At 43.2% G+C, this 14,547-nt stretch overlaps 1 protein-coding gene across 1 annotated transcript in view; it reads right to left on the bottom strand.

Moving 5' to 3' along the window:
• LOC126239558 (uncharacterized) overlaps window positions 1-14,547 on the bottom strand; it is a 608,509-nt gene that overhangs the window by 68,512 nt on the left and 525,450 nt on the right. The window contains exon 4 of the mRNA XM_049947868.1: window positions 11,454-11,710. Within this exon, the coding sequence (XP_049803825.1) occupies window positions 11,454-11,710 (257 nt within the window). The remainder of the gene's footprint in view (window positions 1-11,453; window positions 11,711-14,547) is intronic.

Here is a 14,547-nt window from a genome sequence, read left to right as displayed (position 1 = left end):
AGTGGTTACGGTGTTGGAGTGCCCAGCGACTGGGCTGTGTTCAAACTTGCTTTATGCCAATATTCCACCCCCCCCCCCTCCCTCCGCCCCGCTGTTCGCTTTATTCAAATTTGTGTCTGTGTCGTGTGTAACGTCCGTCTGCAACAGCGAGGTGTAAGGTAGGAATCTATAATGACAGTTGATTCGGCACAACTGCTCTTTCAGCAGCCGAAAGAAAGTGGCTTTCGAATGGGAACATGAAGCGTTTGATGACAAGGCGACAAGTCAACCGAATCCTCCACCGGAAAACACGTCTGTGTGTCATACTCGTCATTAATGACAGTATGTGTGTCACATGATAGGAATCTCTTATCGAAGCACATAGTTTGTACGACTGGTAAATGGGTGAGATACGCCTCTTTGCCCAATATAGGTGTTCATATGGATGTGAATGCGCCACCTGCGGTTGACCGAGAGGTTCTAAGCGCTTCAGTCCGGAACCGCGCTGCTACTAGGGTCGCAGGTTCGAATCCTGCTTGGGGCTTCGATGTGTGTGATGTCCTTAGGTTAGTTAGGTTTAAGTAGTTCTAAGTCTAGAGGACTGATGACCTCAGATGTTAAGTCCCATAGTGCGCAGAGCCATTTGAACCATTTTGAGGTGAATGTGATGACTACCAAGGAAATGATGAAAACATCAAAGAAAACCTCGAAGAAAACGGTCTATTGACACACAGTCAACATGGGTTTAGACAACATCGTTCCAGTGAAACACAACTGGCTCTTTATTCACATGAAGTGTTGAGTGCTATTGACAAGGGATTTCAGATCGATTCCGTATTTCTGGATTTCCGGAAGGCTTTTGACACTGCACCACACAAGCGGCTCGTAGTGAAATTGCGTGCTTATGGAATATCGTCTCAGTTATGTCACTTGATTTGTGATTTTCTGTCAGAGAGATCACACTTCGTAATAATTGACGGAAAGTCATCGAGTGAAACAGAAGTGATTTCTGGCGTTCCCGAAGGTAGTGTTATAGGCCCATTGTTGTTCCTTATCTATATAAACGATTTGGCAAGCAATCTGAGCAGCCGCCTTCGATTTTTTGCAGATGACGCTGTCGTTTATCGACTAATAAAGTCATCACAAGATCAAAACAAACAAAACGATTTAGAAAAGATATCTGAATGGTGCGAAAAGTGGAAGTTGACCCTGAATAACGAATAGTGTGAGGTCATCCACATGAATGCTAAAAGGAACTCGTTAAACTTCGGTTACACGATAAATCAGTCTAATCGAAAACCCGCAAATTCAACTAAATACCTAGGTATTACAAATACGAACAACTTCAGTTGGAAGGAATACATAGAATATGTTGTGGGGAAGGCTAACCAAAGACTGCGTTTTATTGGCAGGACACTTAGAAAATGTAACAGACCTACTAAGCAGACCGCCTACACTACGCTTGACCGTTCTCTTTTAGAATACTGCTGCGCGGTGTGGGATCCTTACCAGATAGGACTGACGGAGTACATCGAAAAAGTTCAAAGAAAGGCAGCACGTTTTGTATTGTCGCGAAACATGGGAGAGAGTGTCACAGAAATGATACAGGATTTGGGCTGGACATCATTAAAAGATAGGCGTTTTTCGTTGCGACGGAATCTTCTCACGAAATTCCAATCACCAACTTTCTCCTCTGAATGCGAAAATATTTTGTTGACAGCGACCTACATAGGGAGGAACGATCACCAAGATAAAATAAGGGAAATCAGAGCTCGTACAGAAAGAAGTAGGTGTTCATTCTTTCCGCGCGCTATACGAGATTGGAATAATGGAGAGTTGTGAAGGTGGTTCGATAAACCCTCTGCCAGGCACTTAAATGTGATTTGCAGGTATCCATGTAAATGTAGTTGTCACATAAGCTGCAACAAATGAATCCAAAAATTTCACAATCATACAGTTTATCTATTCTCTGTCAAAACATATGTTTTTGAAGTTGTGTTCCGTTTTGGAAGTCTTGACTCTTTAATTCATTTGTAGTTACATAGTTCACACCCGTTTATTTGTTTCATTTCTGCTATATGGAATCTCGCCTGCTCTCAGTATTCATCACATTTGCTTGCGACGGTAAGTTACTCGCATTATGTAACCACTATATAGTACAACTGCCTCGACTAGGCGGAAAGAGAACAAACATTTCAACGACCTGACGGGCTGTTCATAATGTTGTGTAAAAAAAATGTAAATGATACGAGAGAGTTTTGAAGACGGCTCGCCCGCTAGGCAGTCTAGTACCAAACAACGTACCCACGACGACATTGACTTTTCAGTCTTCTCTTTATTGCACTGTTTCTTCTTGAACCGTTCACCGTGTCTATTTTGATTTTTTTCACAGTACAGTACAGCATCTTCCTGTGTTCAGTTTTTGACGGGCTAGCCACACGGCTATCTTACCACTAAATCTGAGAGGGAAGCGATGGAGAATTTCCCTTGTCAATACTCTGACGGAATGTCGTCTACTGCAATGACCTCCTTTACATACAGGTCTCTCAGTGCTCTGTCAAATTCTTCTCACAGAGGGCAAATCTCTCACCTCATATTCATCTTCTTTTTTTCTTGTTCTATAATATTCTGCGGAAGTTCACTACCCTTGTACAGCTGTTCTACACATTCCTTCCGTCTTCCAGTTTTCCCTTCTTTGCTCAGTAGTGGCTTGCCGGCTGAGCTCTTGATATGCATACCGAAGCTTCTCATTTCCCCAAATGTCATTTTATTTTCAATAGAGGCAGCATCTTTCCCCCAGTCAGGCACTCTTTTGCAGTCATAAATTCGTCCTCTAGCCATTTCCGCTTAGCCATTCTGCACTTTATCTCAGTTTAGTTCTTTGGAAGTCTGTATTCCCTTTTACTTGGTTCAGTTGATTGGCTTTTTACCTGTTTCATCCCTGTTACCTTCACAATTTCATCTTTCAAAGCTACCCATTCGTCCTCTATTATATTTATTTTCAATGTTTCAGGCAGTCGCTGCCTAATGCTCCAGGTCCCATCTCCTTAATTCCGTACTTTCTGCAGTTTCTTCTATTTTAATTTACAGTTAGTAACAAATAAACTATGGTCAGAGACAACATCTACCCGCGGAAATGTTTTGCAGTTAAATTTTTGGTTTCGAAGCCTTTGTCTTTCCGTTACATACTCAGCCTGAAAACTTACGGTGGCTTCAGGTCCCTTCCTCGTAAGCAACTTCCTTTCATGATTCTTAAAGTGTTCGCAATAACTAAACTATGCTCTATGCAAAGTTCTACCAAGTGAATTCTCCTTTCATAACTTTCACCCAGCCCACGTTCTCCTCCTTTTCCTTCCTTCCTTTTCCTGCTATCGAATTCCAGTCCGCCATCCCAATTAAATTTTCGTCTTCCTGAACTATCTGGGTAATTTCTTTTATCTCATCATATATTGTTTCAATCTCTTCATCCGTGAAGTTAGTTGGATTTACTTTATGTCTATCTTGGCTATGATTCTGCGTTCACTATGCTGTTCGTAGTAGCTTACCTCCACTTCTATTTTCTTATTCGTTATCAAGCCTACTCCTGCATTCTCTCTACGTGATGCGCTTATAGCCTTGTAGTCACCTGATAAAAAGTAAAGTTCTATTCTTCCTGCTACCGCATTTCACTAAATCCCACTATAACTAACTTCTTCTTCCTCTTATTCTTCTTCTTCCTCCTCCTGTGTTTCACTCGACTCTGGAGTGCATTAGATCAATCGCTTTCTAATCTTCTGTGCATTTCTATTAGCCCAGTACTGTATCTTTCTTTCTGATATTGCTTTCCTTTTCTCTTCCCAGATCTGGTCCGTTCGTTTAGTTTTCATTTTGACTTGGAATCGCTCTTTCTTGTCTTTGACTATTTCTTTCTGTGAGCATATTTTCTGTGATTCTACATTTCACTAAAATATTTTTTTTTCTGCGGAAGTAGCTAAAACATTTTTTGGTTTGTCTGTTTGAATTCATTCTCAGCATGTACCCATAAAAAACAGTTCTTTTCCTTGTTGCATCTGAGAGTTTTTCAGTAGAGGGGGGTGTGTTCTGTCTAAGCGACTAAGTGGAGGCAGTTTGTTTCTTACTATACGCTTTTCGTTTCTTTTCATTTATGAAGCATCTCCAGTGGCCTGTAATACATGTTTCTTTTTATACATACAAAAGACGTTCAAAACGTTTTGCACAGTCGTCTCTAATTTTTTTTATTTTTTGTAGCCAGAAGAGTATTAGAATTCTTTGTGCACATTTACTGTGGAGTCCTCAACACCTTATCGAGTAGAGACTCCTGAGGAAAGCTAGACGAAGCGTACTAGTAACAGACTCCACACTAATATTCTTTTGGCGGTAGCGTGGTCTAAGGATGGCGGTAATGTGCTGCCTAAACTAGTCGTGTGAGATAATATAGACATTCTCAAGACACAACTGTGATGGTAACTCTTCTGATACACTACTGGCCATTAAAATTGCTACACCAAGAAGATAACGTGCCACAGACGCGAAATTTAACCGACAGGAAGAAGATGCTGTGATATGCAAATGATTAGCTTTTCATAGCCTTCACGCAAGGTTGGCGCCGGTGGCGACACCTACAACGTGCTGACATGAGGAAAGTTTCCAACCGATTTCTCATACACAAACAGCAGTTGACCGGCGTTGCCTGGTGAAACGTTGTTGTGATGCCTCGTGTAAGGAGGAGAATGCGTACCATCACGTTTCCGACTTTGATAAAGATCGGATTGTAGCCTACCACGACTGCGGTTGTTTGTGAGAAGTCCGTGTTAGCCCTCGTGTAAAAAGAGAAGTGTCTATCAGCGATTGTCGGATTTCGACAGCAGCAGAATTGTTGCCTACTGAGATTCCAGTTTATCTTTGCGAGATATTGCTGCTTACATTTCTCAAGATAGCACGATTCTCATGATAATATGAAATTGGTATTTTGAGGAAGGCCACACTCAACGTCATGAGGATCTCAACAGACCCACACGATTAGCGCCCGAGAGGAGAGCACTACTGTTCACTCGGCTGAGCACGATAGTACAACTACGTCACTTTCAGTCAGGTAGTGGGCTCGTTTGCAGGAAGACAAATATCCACACGGAACTTGCAACGATATCTGTAGTGCCATGTACTGTTGGCGCGACAATCACTGCTGTGGACCGATGGTGGTGTACTCAACAACATTGGATACAGGAGTGGGACCATATTGTTTAATCAAGATACTGTTGGTTGTGTATACAGCAAAACAATGCACGTATCCATATTTGGAGCCCTGAGGAGGTCGAACGTGCCAGACTGCATTCGCCGTTGTTATATGGTCCCGGCACCTGGCATGATGGCATGTCGTGCGTAGCTGGTAACAGGCCAGCAGCCGTTCCATTTCTGATGTGCTATTGCTGGTGGTGTGCCTCATATCACCCTAACGTAAAACCAAACCTTGCCCTTGCCATCCTGATGTAGTTCGCTACAGGGAGTGATCGACTATTTCTCTGTCCAACATTTTCTCCTGACCTCTGATCCACTGAAAGCATGTCATAGCTTACTGACGGACGACTCGGCAGTCCCCACGACTAATGAACTATATGGCACAGAGTTCAAGCAATATAGAATATCGTATTCGCATCTGCAATCCAAGCTCATCTGCACTCAATGCCCAGCCAGTTTAGAGCTAAGATTGCTGGCAGAGTTGTCAATGCTACGTGCTAAATTTTGAACGTACCCCAAATACACTGCCCAGTCACTTTAAGGGGAGCCGGAATGATGAAAATGACAAAACTAATGTTTTTTGATTTTTTTCATTATAAAATTATTTGGAGTTTTCTGAATAAAACAACTCAAGTTTCACCCTTCTAAGTGAATTCTAAGCGTGCTTTTTATCGCTGCAAAGTTGACGCGCCACGTAAACGGTTGTAGCGACTTGGTGTGTCACCTCTGACGGCGCCGCTCGGTGGCTGCAAGCAGGGTATCTTTGCGGAAATAGACTATTTTGTTTTCCAACGTTGTATGGCTTTATCTCTATGACAAGTGACTGTTCATATCGGTAAACATAAACGCTGTACTGTGTGTGTTGACTTGTGGAATTTGCTTTGTGTTGTTTAGCTGTTCAGTTTTGCGTATTTGACGAATTTTGCTCGTATCTGTTTTACGTATTTGGTTTGTGGATATCAATATGCCTCGTTTCAGCAATCGAGTGTTTAAGAAAAGGCACAATGAGTGTAAGAAGAAATCTTTTGTTGTTTCGAAGGGAGATGCTGCTCATACTGCTTCCCCGACTACTCCAAATGAATGTGATAGAACTTCTTCCAGCAAGAAACTTGGTGACAGCAAAGAAAAATTTGAAAACTATAAAAGTGGCAGTAATGATGTGAATGAAATAATTAACATTTCCTTGCTCTCTAATATTTTGAAACATAACGTATTATGCGAAGTTTGCAAAGAAAGAGGACTGGAATTGAAAATAACTTCACACATTGGTTTGGCATGTAAAATGTTGTTGAAGTGTAACAAATATGCTGCACAAGTTTCGTTTTCTAATTCTAACAGTATTCCTCGTAGTGGTAATAGTGGAAAGAAGGTGTATGATGTAAATGTTAGGCTAGTGTATGGCTTGCGTTGAATTGGTAAGGGCAGTGCTGTAGGAACAATGTTATGTGGAATTATGAACTTGTCAAAACCATCAACCAAGTTTGGATTTTATAATGAATTGGTGGGATCTTCTGCTGAAGATATTGCTCAAGCAACAATGAAGAAAGAGTTGTAGAAGCTGTGACAGCTAATGGGAATTGTAGAGATGTAACTTTGCTTTAGATGGATCATGGCAATGTAGAGGTCATAAATCTCTAATGGAGTTGTGACAGCTACCAGTGGAGATAGTTGCAAAGTAATTGATGTTGCTATTCTCTAAAAACATTGTAGATGCGAGGGCAATACCAAGGACGAACACAGTGAAAGTTTTGAAGCAAATTTTCATGGCACGAGTGGAGCGATGGAAGTAGAGGGAGTGAAAGCAATTTTTCCTAGGAATGGTATAATGTACGATACACTAACTATCTAGGAGAAGGTGATTCTAAGGGATATAAAACTGTAGAGGAACTCAAACCTTATGCCAATGAAATTCACATTAAAAAACAGGAGTGCATTGGACATGTGCAGAAGCGAATGGGGGCTCGCTTGTACAAACTAAAGCAGACATTAGGATCCAAGAAGCTTAGTGATGATAAGACCTTTGGAGGAAGAGGAAGATTGACAGATGAAGCAATTGATAGATTGCAGGGGTATTATGGGTGTACAATTAGGCAAAATAGAAGAAGCATTGAGCATATGAGGAGTGCAGTATGGGCATTATTTTTTATACTGCATCAACAAATGAGCACCCACAACATGCACTGTGCCCCACAGGTGATGTTTCGTGGTGTAAGTACCAATCAGGAAAGGAATATGCCCATAAAAACAGTTTGCCAAATGCTGTAATTGATGTAATTAAGCCCATATTCAGAGATTTATCACAGCCGAGTTTATTGGAAAATTATTTACATGGGAAAACACAAAATCCAAATAAAAGTGTAAACAATTTAATTTGGATCTGGGTGAGGGTTGGGGTTGGTTGGGTTGTTTTGGGGAAGAGATCAAACAGCGAGGTCATCGGATTCGGGAGGGACAAGGAAGTCGGCCATGCCCTTTCAAAGGAACCATCCCGGCATTTGCCTAGAGAGATTTAGGGAAATCATGGAAAACCTAAATCAGGATGGCTGGACACGGGATTGAACCGTTGTCCTCCCGAATGTTGGATCAGGATTCCCAAAAGATTGTTGATACAGATAAAAACATTGCATTTTGGAGAGTATGATGCAGTGGCAACATACAGTGAAGGAAACATTATCAAATATGATGTGCTGATACGTTTAGGTTTCCAACCAGGACACAACACCATTTCCACAATGCGCCTAATTGATGAATAGACTTAGAGGTGCAGGAAGAAGAGACAAAAGCCTACAACATGCAGCAAAAGGGAAGAAAAGACCAGTGAAAAGGAAACTAACACTGGAAAAAGAAGAGGATGCTGATAATCCATCATATGGGGCAGGAATGTATTAAAAAACTTTGGAAGCCATTTCCCATAACTTTAAAATTTTCATCTCTGAGGAACATTTTCTCAAAAACTGCTAACAGAATATCAATGAAATTTATATACAATATTGTTTACTTCTTTTCCTTCATTTTTGTAACAAATTACAAAAAAAATGTAAAATTCAAGAGCTATAGAAAAAAAGAGCAAAATTTTAGAGAAAAAAATAAGCATATGTTTAAAAAAATTGTAAAACGAAAACCAATAAGTACTTCTTAACATGGCATTATAACTTTATAGAGAAATATTCACTGAAAATGTAGTACAAATTTCAGAGCAATACGTTTAATGGGTTTAGAAAAAATGTTCCTTCTATTTGCTAAAATTAACATGGAGGAGATGGATCGTTCCGGCTCCCCTTAATGTGATCACCTGACAAATGGTGGAATAACAACCTTTTGCAGTGTGAGACATGCAGGACGAAAGTCAGTGAGGTTCTGGAAGGTAGACACTTGGGTGTGGGGTTGTGCCGAGTCCAGTGCATGGCCAACTGCGATATGTTTACCCGTTGAGGATTCGTGTTGCGTTCAGCCCGATCGAAGTGGTCCTACAGATTTTCGATTGGTTTTAAATCCGAGGAGTCTGGCGAAAATCAAGCAAGGAAGAATAAGATGTGCCGGACATGTACGGAGAATGCAAGAAACTCAAAGTGTTAAGGAAGAGTTTATAGGAAAACCTGAAGGGAGAAGGAGAAGATGAACACCCAGGAAAATGTGGCCTGAAGATATGGAAGAGGATTTCAAAGTAATAGGAGTCAGGAACTGGACTAGAATCGCGATGGACAGAGAAGAATGGAGGCATGTGACAAAGGAGGCCAAGGTTCTTGCTGAAAGCAAGTAAGTCTGGTGGACAATGGAGTACAGTAAATTCATCCTGATAGTCTACAAATCACACGTGTGCACTGCGAGTTGTGTAACACATTGCACTGTTCTGCTGGTAGGTGCCATCGTGATGAGGAAAAACAACTGCATATAAGCATGGACATGGTCACCAAGAATAGATGCAGAATTGTGTTAATCCACTGTGCCTTATAGAACGACGAAATCATCCACAGAATGCCACAAAACATTTCTCCGAACGTAACGCTTCCTCCTCCAGCCTTGACCCTTCTGACGATTTTTGTGGGGTATTTGGTTTCACACTGAAGAACATAAAACGTGATTCTCCACTCAGTGGACCTGCAGTTAAGGTAATGGCGCACAAATTCCAGCCTTCATTGCTGATGAACAGCAGTCAGCATGGGTGCATAAACCATGTGCCTGCTGCAAAGACCCATACTCAGCAATGTTCGCTGAGCAGTCGCTGAGGAGACACTTAGCTCGCCGATTCATCTGGGCTGTCAGTTGCTCAACACTTGCACGTCTTCTCGCCCGTACACATAATCACAGTCATCATCCACTTCTGTCATCTATGACCCATTGTGGAGCACGGTTGCCTCGATGGCGGTTTTGGATAGCCCCATTTTGCCGTGACAGTATACATTAACTACGGTGGCATGAGAACTGTTTACAAACTTAGACATGAATGAGATTTTCACTCTGGAGCGGTGTGCGCTGTTATGAAACTTAGACATGTCGGGAATGTTTTTATCTTTAGCGCGAATGCGAATGATCATGCCCATTTGGGCGTCGAACTCCTTTCCCGCATTAGGATAACGACTGCACTGTTTTCTGCACCCCTCCAATTCGCTTAGCATATTCTTCATTGCCAGTACTGCCACCTACCATCTGTGATTGGTTATTGCACGTTGATGTCGAACATAGGAAGTGGTCACATTAATGGGATTGGACCATGTATTATAATGAATTCTTTCTGCTACACGCAAGATAAGTTAAATTTTTATTGTGCTATCTTTCCTGGTGCTACAGTTTTAATGGCCAGCAGTGTGAATAAAGATTGTACAACAGTGCTGTACCACGTCATATGTACAAGAGTCACTCCAAAAGAAATGCACACTATTTTTAAAAAATCCATCTTTTATTCTACATGTTTGAAAGTTTGACAGTGTGTAGTTACATCCTTTAGGAACAATATTTTCATTTCTCCACATTATTTCCATCCCTCTCAACTGCCTTACGCCATATTGGAACCAGCGCCTGTATACCTGCACGGCAAAATTCTGGACCAACCTTTTGGAGCCACTGTTTGGCAGCGTGCACAAGGGAGTCATCATCTTCAAACCTTGTTTCACGAAGAGAGTCTTTCAGTTTCCCAAAGAGATGATAGTCACATGGAGCCAGGTCAGGATTGTAAGGCGGGTGTTTCAGTGTTGTCCATCCAAGTTTTGTGATCACTTCCATGGTTTTTTGACTGACATGTGGCCCTGCATTGTCGTGCAACAGCAAAACATCCTGCTTTTGCCGATGTGGTCGAAGACGACTCAGTCGAGCTTGAAGTGTTTTCAGTGTCGTCAGATATGCATCAGAATTTATGGTGGTTCCACTTGGGATGATGTCCACAAGCAAGAGTCCTTCGGAATCGAGAAACACCGTAGCCATAACTTTTCCAGCAGAAGGTGTGGTTTTGATTTTTTTTCCCTTGGGTGAATTTGTATGATGCCACTCCATTGATTGCCTCTTCGTCTCTGGTGAAAAATGATGGAGCCACGTTTCATCACGTGTCACAATTCTTCCAAGAAATTGATCTCCACCATTCTTGTACTGTTCCAAAAGTTCGCTGCATAGCGTTTTTCTTGTTTCTTTGTGAGCCGCTGTCAACATCCTCGGAATCCACCTGGCACAACTTTTTTAACGCCAACACTTTAAGTATTCTGCAAACACTTACTTCCCCTATCCCAGCGTAGCGTGACAATTTATTCACTGTGATGCATCTATCAGCAGTCACCAAGTCGTTAACTCTCTGCACATTGTCTGGAGTGTGTGCAGTACAAGACCTGCCGCTGGGAGGCCAATCCTCAATATTGCCGTGCCCGCTTTCATCACGTAACCTGGTTGCCCACCGACTAACTGTACTGAGGTCGACAGCAGCATCTCCATACAGCTTTTTCAACCTTTTGTGGATGTTTCCCACTGTCTTGTTTTCACTGCACAGGAATTCTATGACAGCACGTTGCTTCTGACGAACGTCGAGTGTAGCAGCCATCTTGAAGACATGCCGTGACGGCGCCACTCACGGGCACAGTGAGTTTCAAAACAAGCGGGAAGGGTGAATCTACACGCTGTAAAACCTTCACACATGCAGAATGAAAACTGTATTTATACAAAAATAGTGTGCATTTCTTTTGGAGTGACCCTCGTAGTGTCACAGAAATTGAGGAGATTCCCAGAGAGCAGGGAACGGAGAGGAGGTGTAAACTCACTCTTCGATGGGTTCGTTGGGGGCGGCGTCTGCGGTGGCGGGCGGCTCGTACACGTAGAGGTCGCCGTGGACCTTCTCGACGGTGCCGATGTCTCTGTAGAAGGCCTCCAGACGGTCGACGATGTCGCTGTGCGTGAAGTTGAGATAGAGCGGCTGCGACCAGTCCAGCAGCGTGTCCTCCTCCTCCAGCAGCGACAGCTCCTCCAGGCGGTCCGCCGGGCAGAACACCGAGAAGCTCTCGTATAGCCGCCCGTTCGGCTGCAACAGCGCACCAGCCACTAAGTACTGGTACAAAGCTGGCTTACGATGCACTCGCGCGCTCCCCCCACCAACTTCCCCTCCAGCGCCTCGTGTACCTCCCCTACGTGGTAACGTAGCTGCAGCGGCTAAATGAACACAGCCATGCATGAATACCCGCCCACCTCCCCAGGGGTCGGAACCCCTGCAACCCATAGATACATTATAATCAATAAACAATTAAATAATAGATGTAAAAGATAAGAATTTTAAGTGAAACGAGAACTAGTCTTTAAAAAAAAAAAAATCTCTCGAGATAGATAAGGATGCTTCGCAACTTTAAACTGATCAATAAAATAAAGAATAAATTTTTAACTATAAAAAGAATTGTAAACATGAATATATAAACAGAAATAATAAGACAGTGCCCCAGGGAGCATCCCAGAGTGCCCCAGAGAACATCCCAGAATGACCCAGAGAGCATCCCAGAGTGCCCCAGTGAGCTAAAACACCAAGAAGAATCGCTTCCCGGCTTTTGGCAAGATCAATGTGTATGAGTATGTATCAGACATATTGTTATCTGATACATACTCATACACATTGATCTTGCCATACATATGCCAGACATATTGTTATCTGATACATACTCATACACACTGATCTGCCCTATTATCAGTATACAGGACTCACGTAGCCACAATATGCTGAACTGAAAGCGGCACGCCACAAACTTCACAGAAAGGTGGATCCTCCCCCTGGAGGAGGAAGCCACGTGTGAAAGGGCTATGCTCGACGTGCAGTCTGGTAAGCAAAACAACTTTCCAGCGGCGAGGCTGACACGAAGTCCGCCGAACTATTGTGGTCGGTTTAAGTGACCACAGCTTGTTGTCCGACACCTGCAACCATTCAGTCTCCCACTGACGCATGATGCATCTGTCAGAAAATGAAATAATGGCATGCAACAGGATGGGACATTGATCGACAGCACCATCCCAACATGATTCCTTGGCAGCTTTATCAGCCATGTCGTTACCCTGTATCCCAACGTGGCCAGGTACCCAGCAAAAGATCACCTCCTTGCCGCGGAGTTGGAGCCGCTGTAAACAGTCATGGATGAGCTGAATCAGCGCTGTACAATGAGATGAGTGAAGGCGCGTGATAGCGATACATACATATGGTATACACATGGCGGTAATATCGTGTGCATTGGCGTAGTTGTTGTTTCTACTAAGGCTATGTTATGTTAACCGGGGACCTAGAAACGACGGAGAGGCTCCGACCCCAACGCAGCCGCAGTGGTCCGCAACACCACGACGACTATCGTAGTCCACCCCTCCCCCGCCCCACACCGAACCCAGGGTTATTGTGCGCTTCGGCCTCCGGTTCCCTCCCCCCCCCCCCCCCCCCCCCCCAGGGAACGTCTCACACCAGACGAGTGTAACCCCTATGTTTGCGTGGTAGAGTTATGGTGGTGTACGCGTACGTGGAGAACTTGTTTGCGCAGCAATCGCCGACATAGTGTAGCTGAGGCGGAATAAGGGGAACCAGCCCGCATTTGCCGAGGCAGATGGAAAACCACCTAAAACCATCTACAGACTGGCCACCTCACCGGACCTCGACACAAATCCGCCGGGCGGATTCATGCCGGGGACCGGCACTCCTTTCCGCCCGGAAAGTCGTGCGTTAGACCGCACGGCCAACCGGGCGGGCTTGTACTAAGGTGCTTCGTCTGAAAAGGTTTCCGACGTGATTATGACCGCACGACGGCAATTAATACACTTTGAACGCGGAATGGTAGTCGGAGCTAGAAGCATGGGACTTTCTATTTCGGAAATCGTTAGAGAATTCAATATTCCGCGATCCACAGTGTCAAGAGTGTGCCGAGAATATCACATTTCAGGTATTATCTCTCACCATGAACATTGCAGTGGTCGACGGCCTTCACTTAACGACCGACAAGGGAGACCACAACGTTTGGAACGCAGATTTACTGTAAACTTCGTACACTCGTAGTACTCCATGAGCACAACAAAATGTGTAAGCAGAAGCGCGTACTTCTCACGCGTTATTGAGAAAATCACAAGATAATTTCAGTCGTCAAATATAAACCTGTGCGTGGCCATTTTTACCACGAAGCGGCAGCAGCCGAGTATGCCGGCACGGTAGCTCAGCGTGTTTGGTCAGATAGCTGGCTGGCCTCTGTAATAATAAATTAAAAAAGAAAAAACTGAATGAAAGGATCAACAGACGAACTTTAACGGATGTCATGTGACGTTCACAACGAACAAACCCAACGATCAACAACGAGAGAGAGTGAGATAGAGAGAGCGAGAGAGAGAGAGAGAGTGGTTAGCGTTCAAGTCCCGTAATTGCTGGATCGCTGGATCGAGTCCCGTTCGACAGTTTTTTTTTATTTCTAACACAGTCATTTTCTTCACTATTTATATTACAATTGATATAATGGGAAAAATACGTGTAATCGGATGAAATTTTATTAAATTCACAATGTTACTTGGCAATCTACAAATTTTTATTATCACGCATAATATTAATATTCATAACTATTGACTAGTAAACGACCAAACGCCTAAAGTGATACTGAAAATGTGTGCTTGTCCGTGTCTTCAAAATGGTTCGTATTTAAGCGAAAGAGAACCAGAAATTTCATCTCGAGAAGACGCTATTAAAATACACTCGATACTGAGTGACTAATTATCAGCGCCGATATTTAAGGAAATACTGCGCTATGCACGGTTTGCTTCGAAATTATCGGCTGAAAGAGAGGTTTTTGAAAATGTTAACGAGGTTTGTTTATCCACGGAAAAACTCAAAAGACCTTGCATATGCGGAAACATAGC

Source organism: Schistocerca nitens, chromosome 1 (genome assembly GCF_023898315.1).
Source record: "Schistocerca nitens isolate TAMUIC-IGC-003100 chromosome 1, iqSchNite1.1, whole genome shotgun sequence".
Classification (NCBI taxonomy): domain Eukaryota; kingdom Metazoa; phylum Arthropoda; class Insecta; order Orthoptera; family Acrididae; genus Schistocerca; species Schistocerca nitens.
The sequence above is the reverse complement of the archived record's forward strand: the minus strand, read 5'-3'. Positions and strand labels throughout refer to the sequence as shown.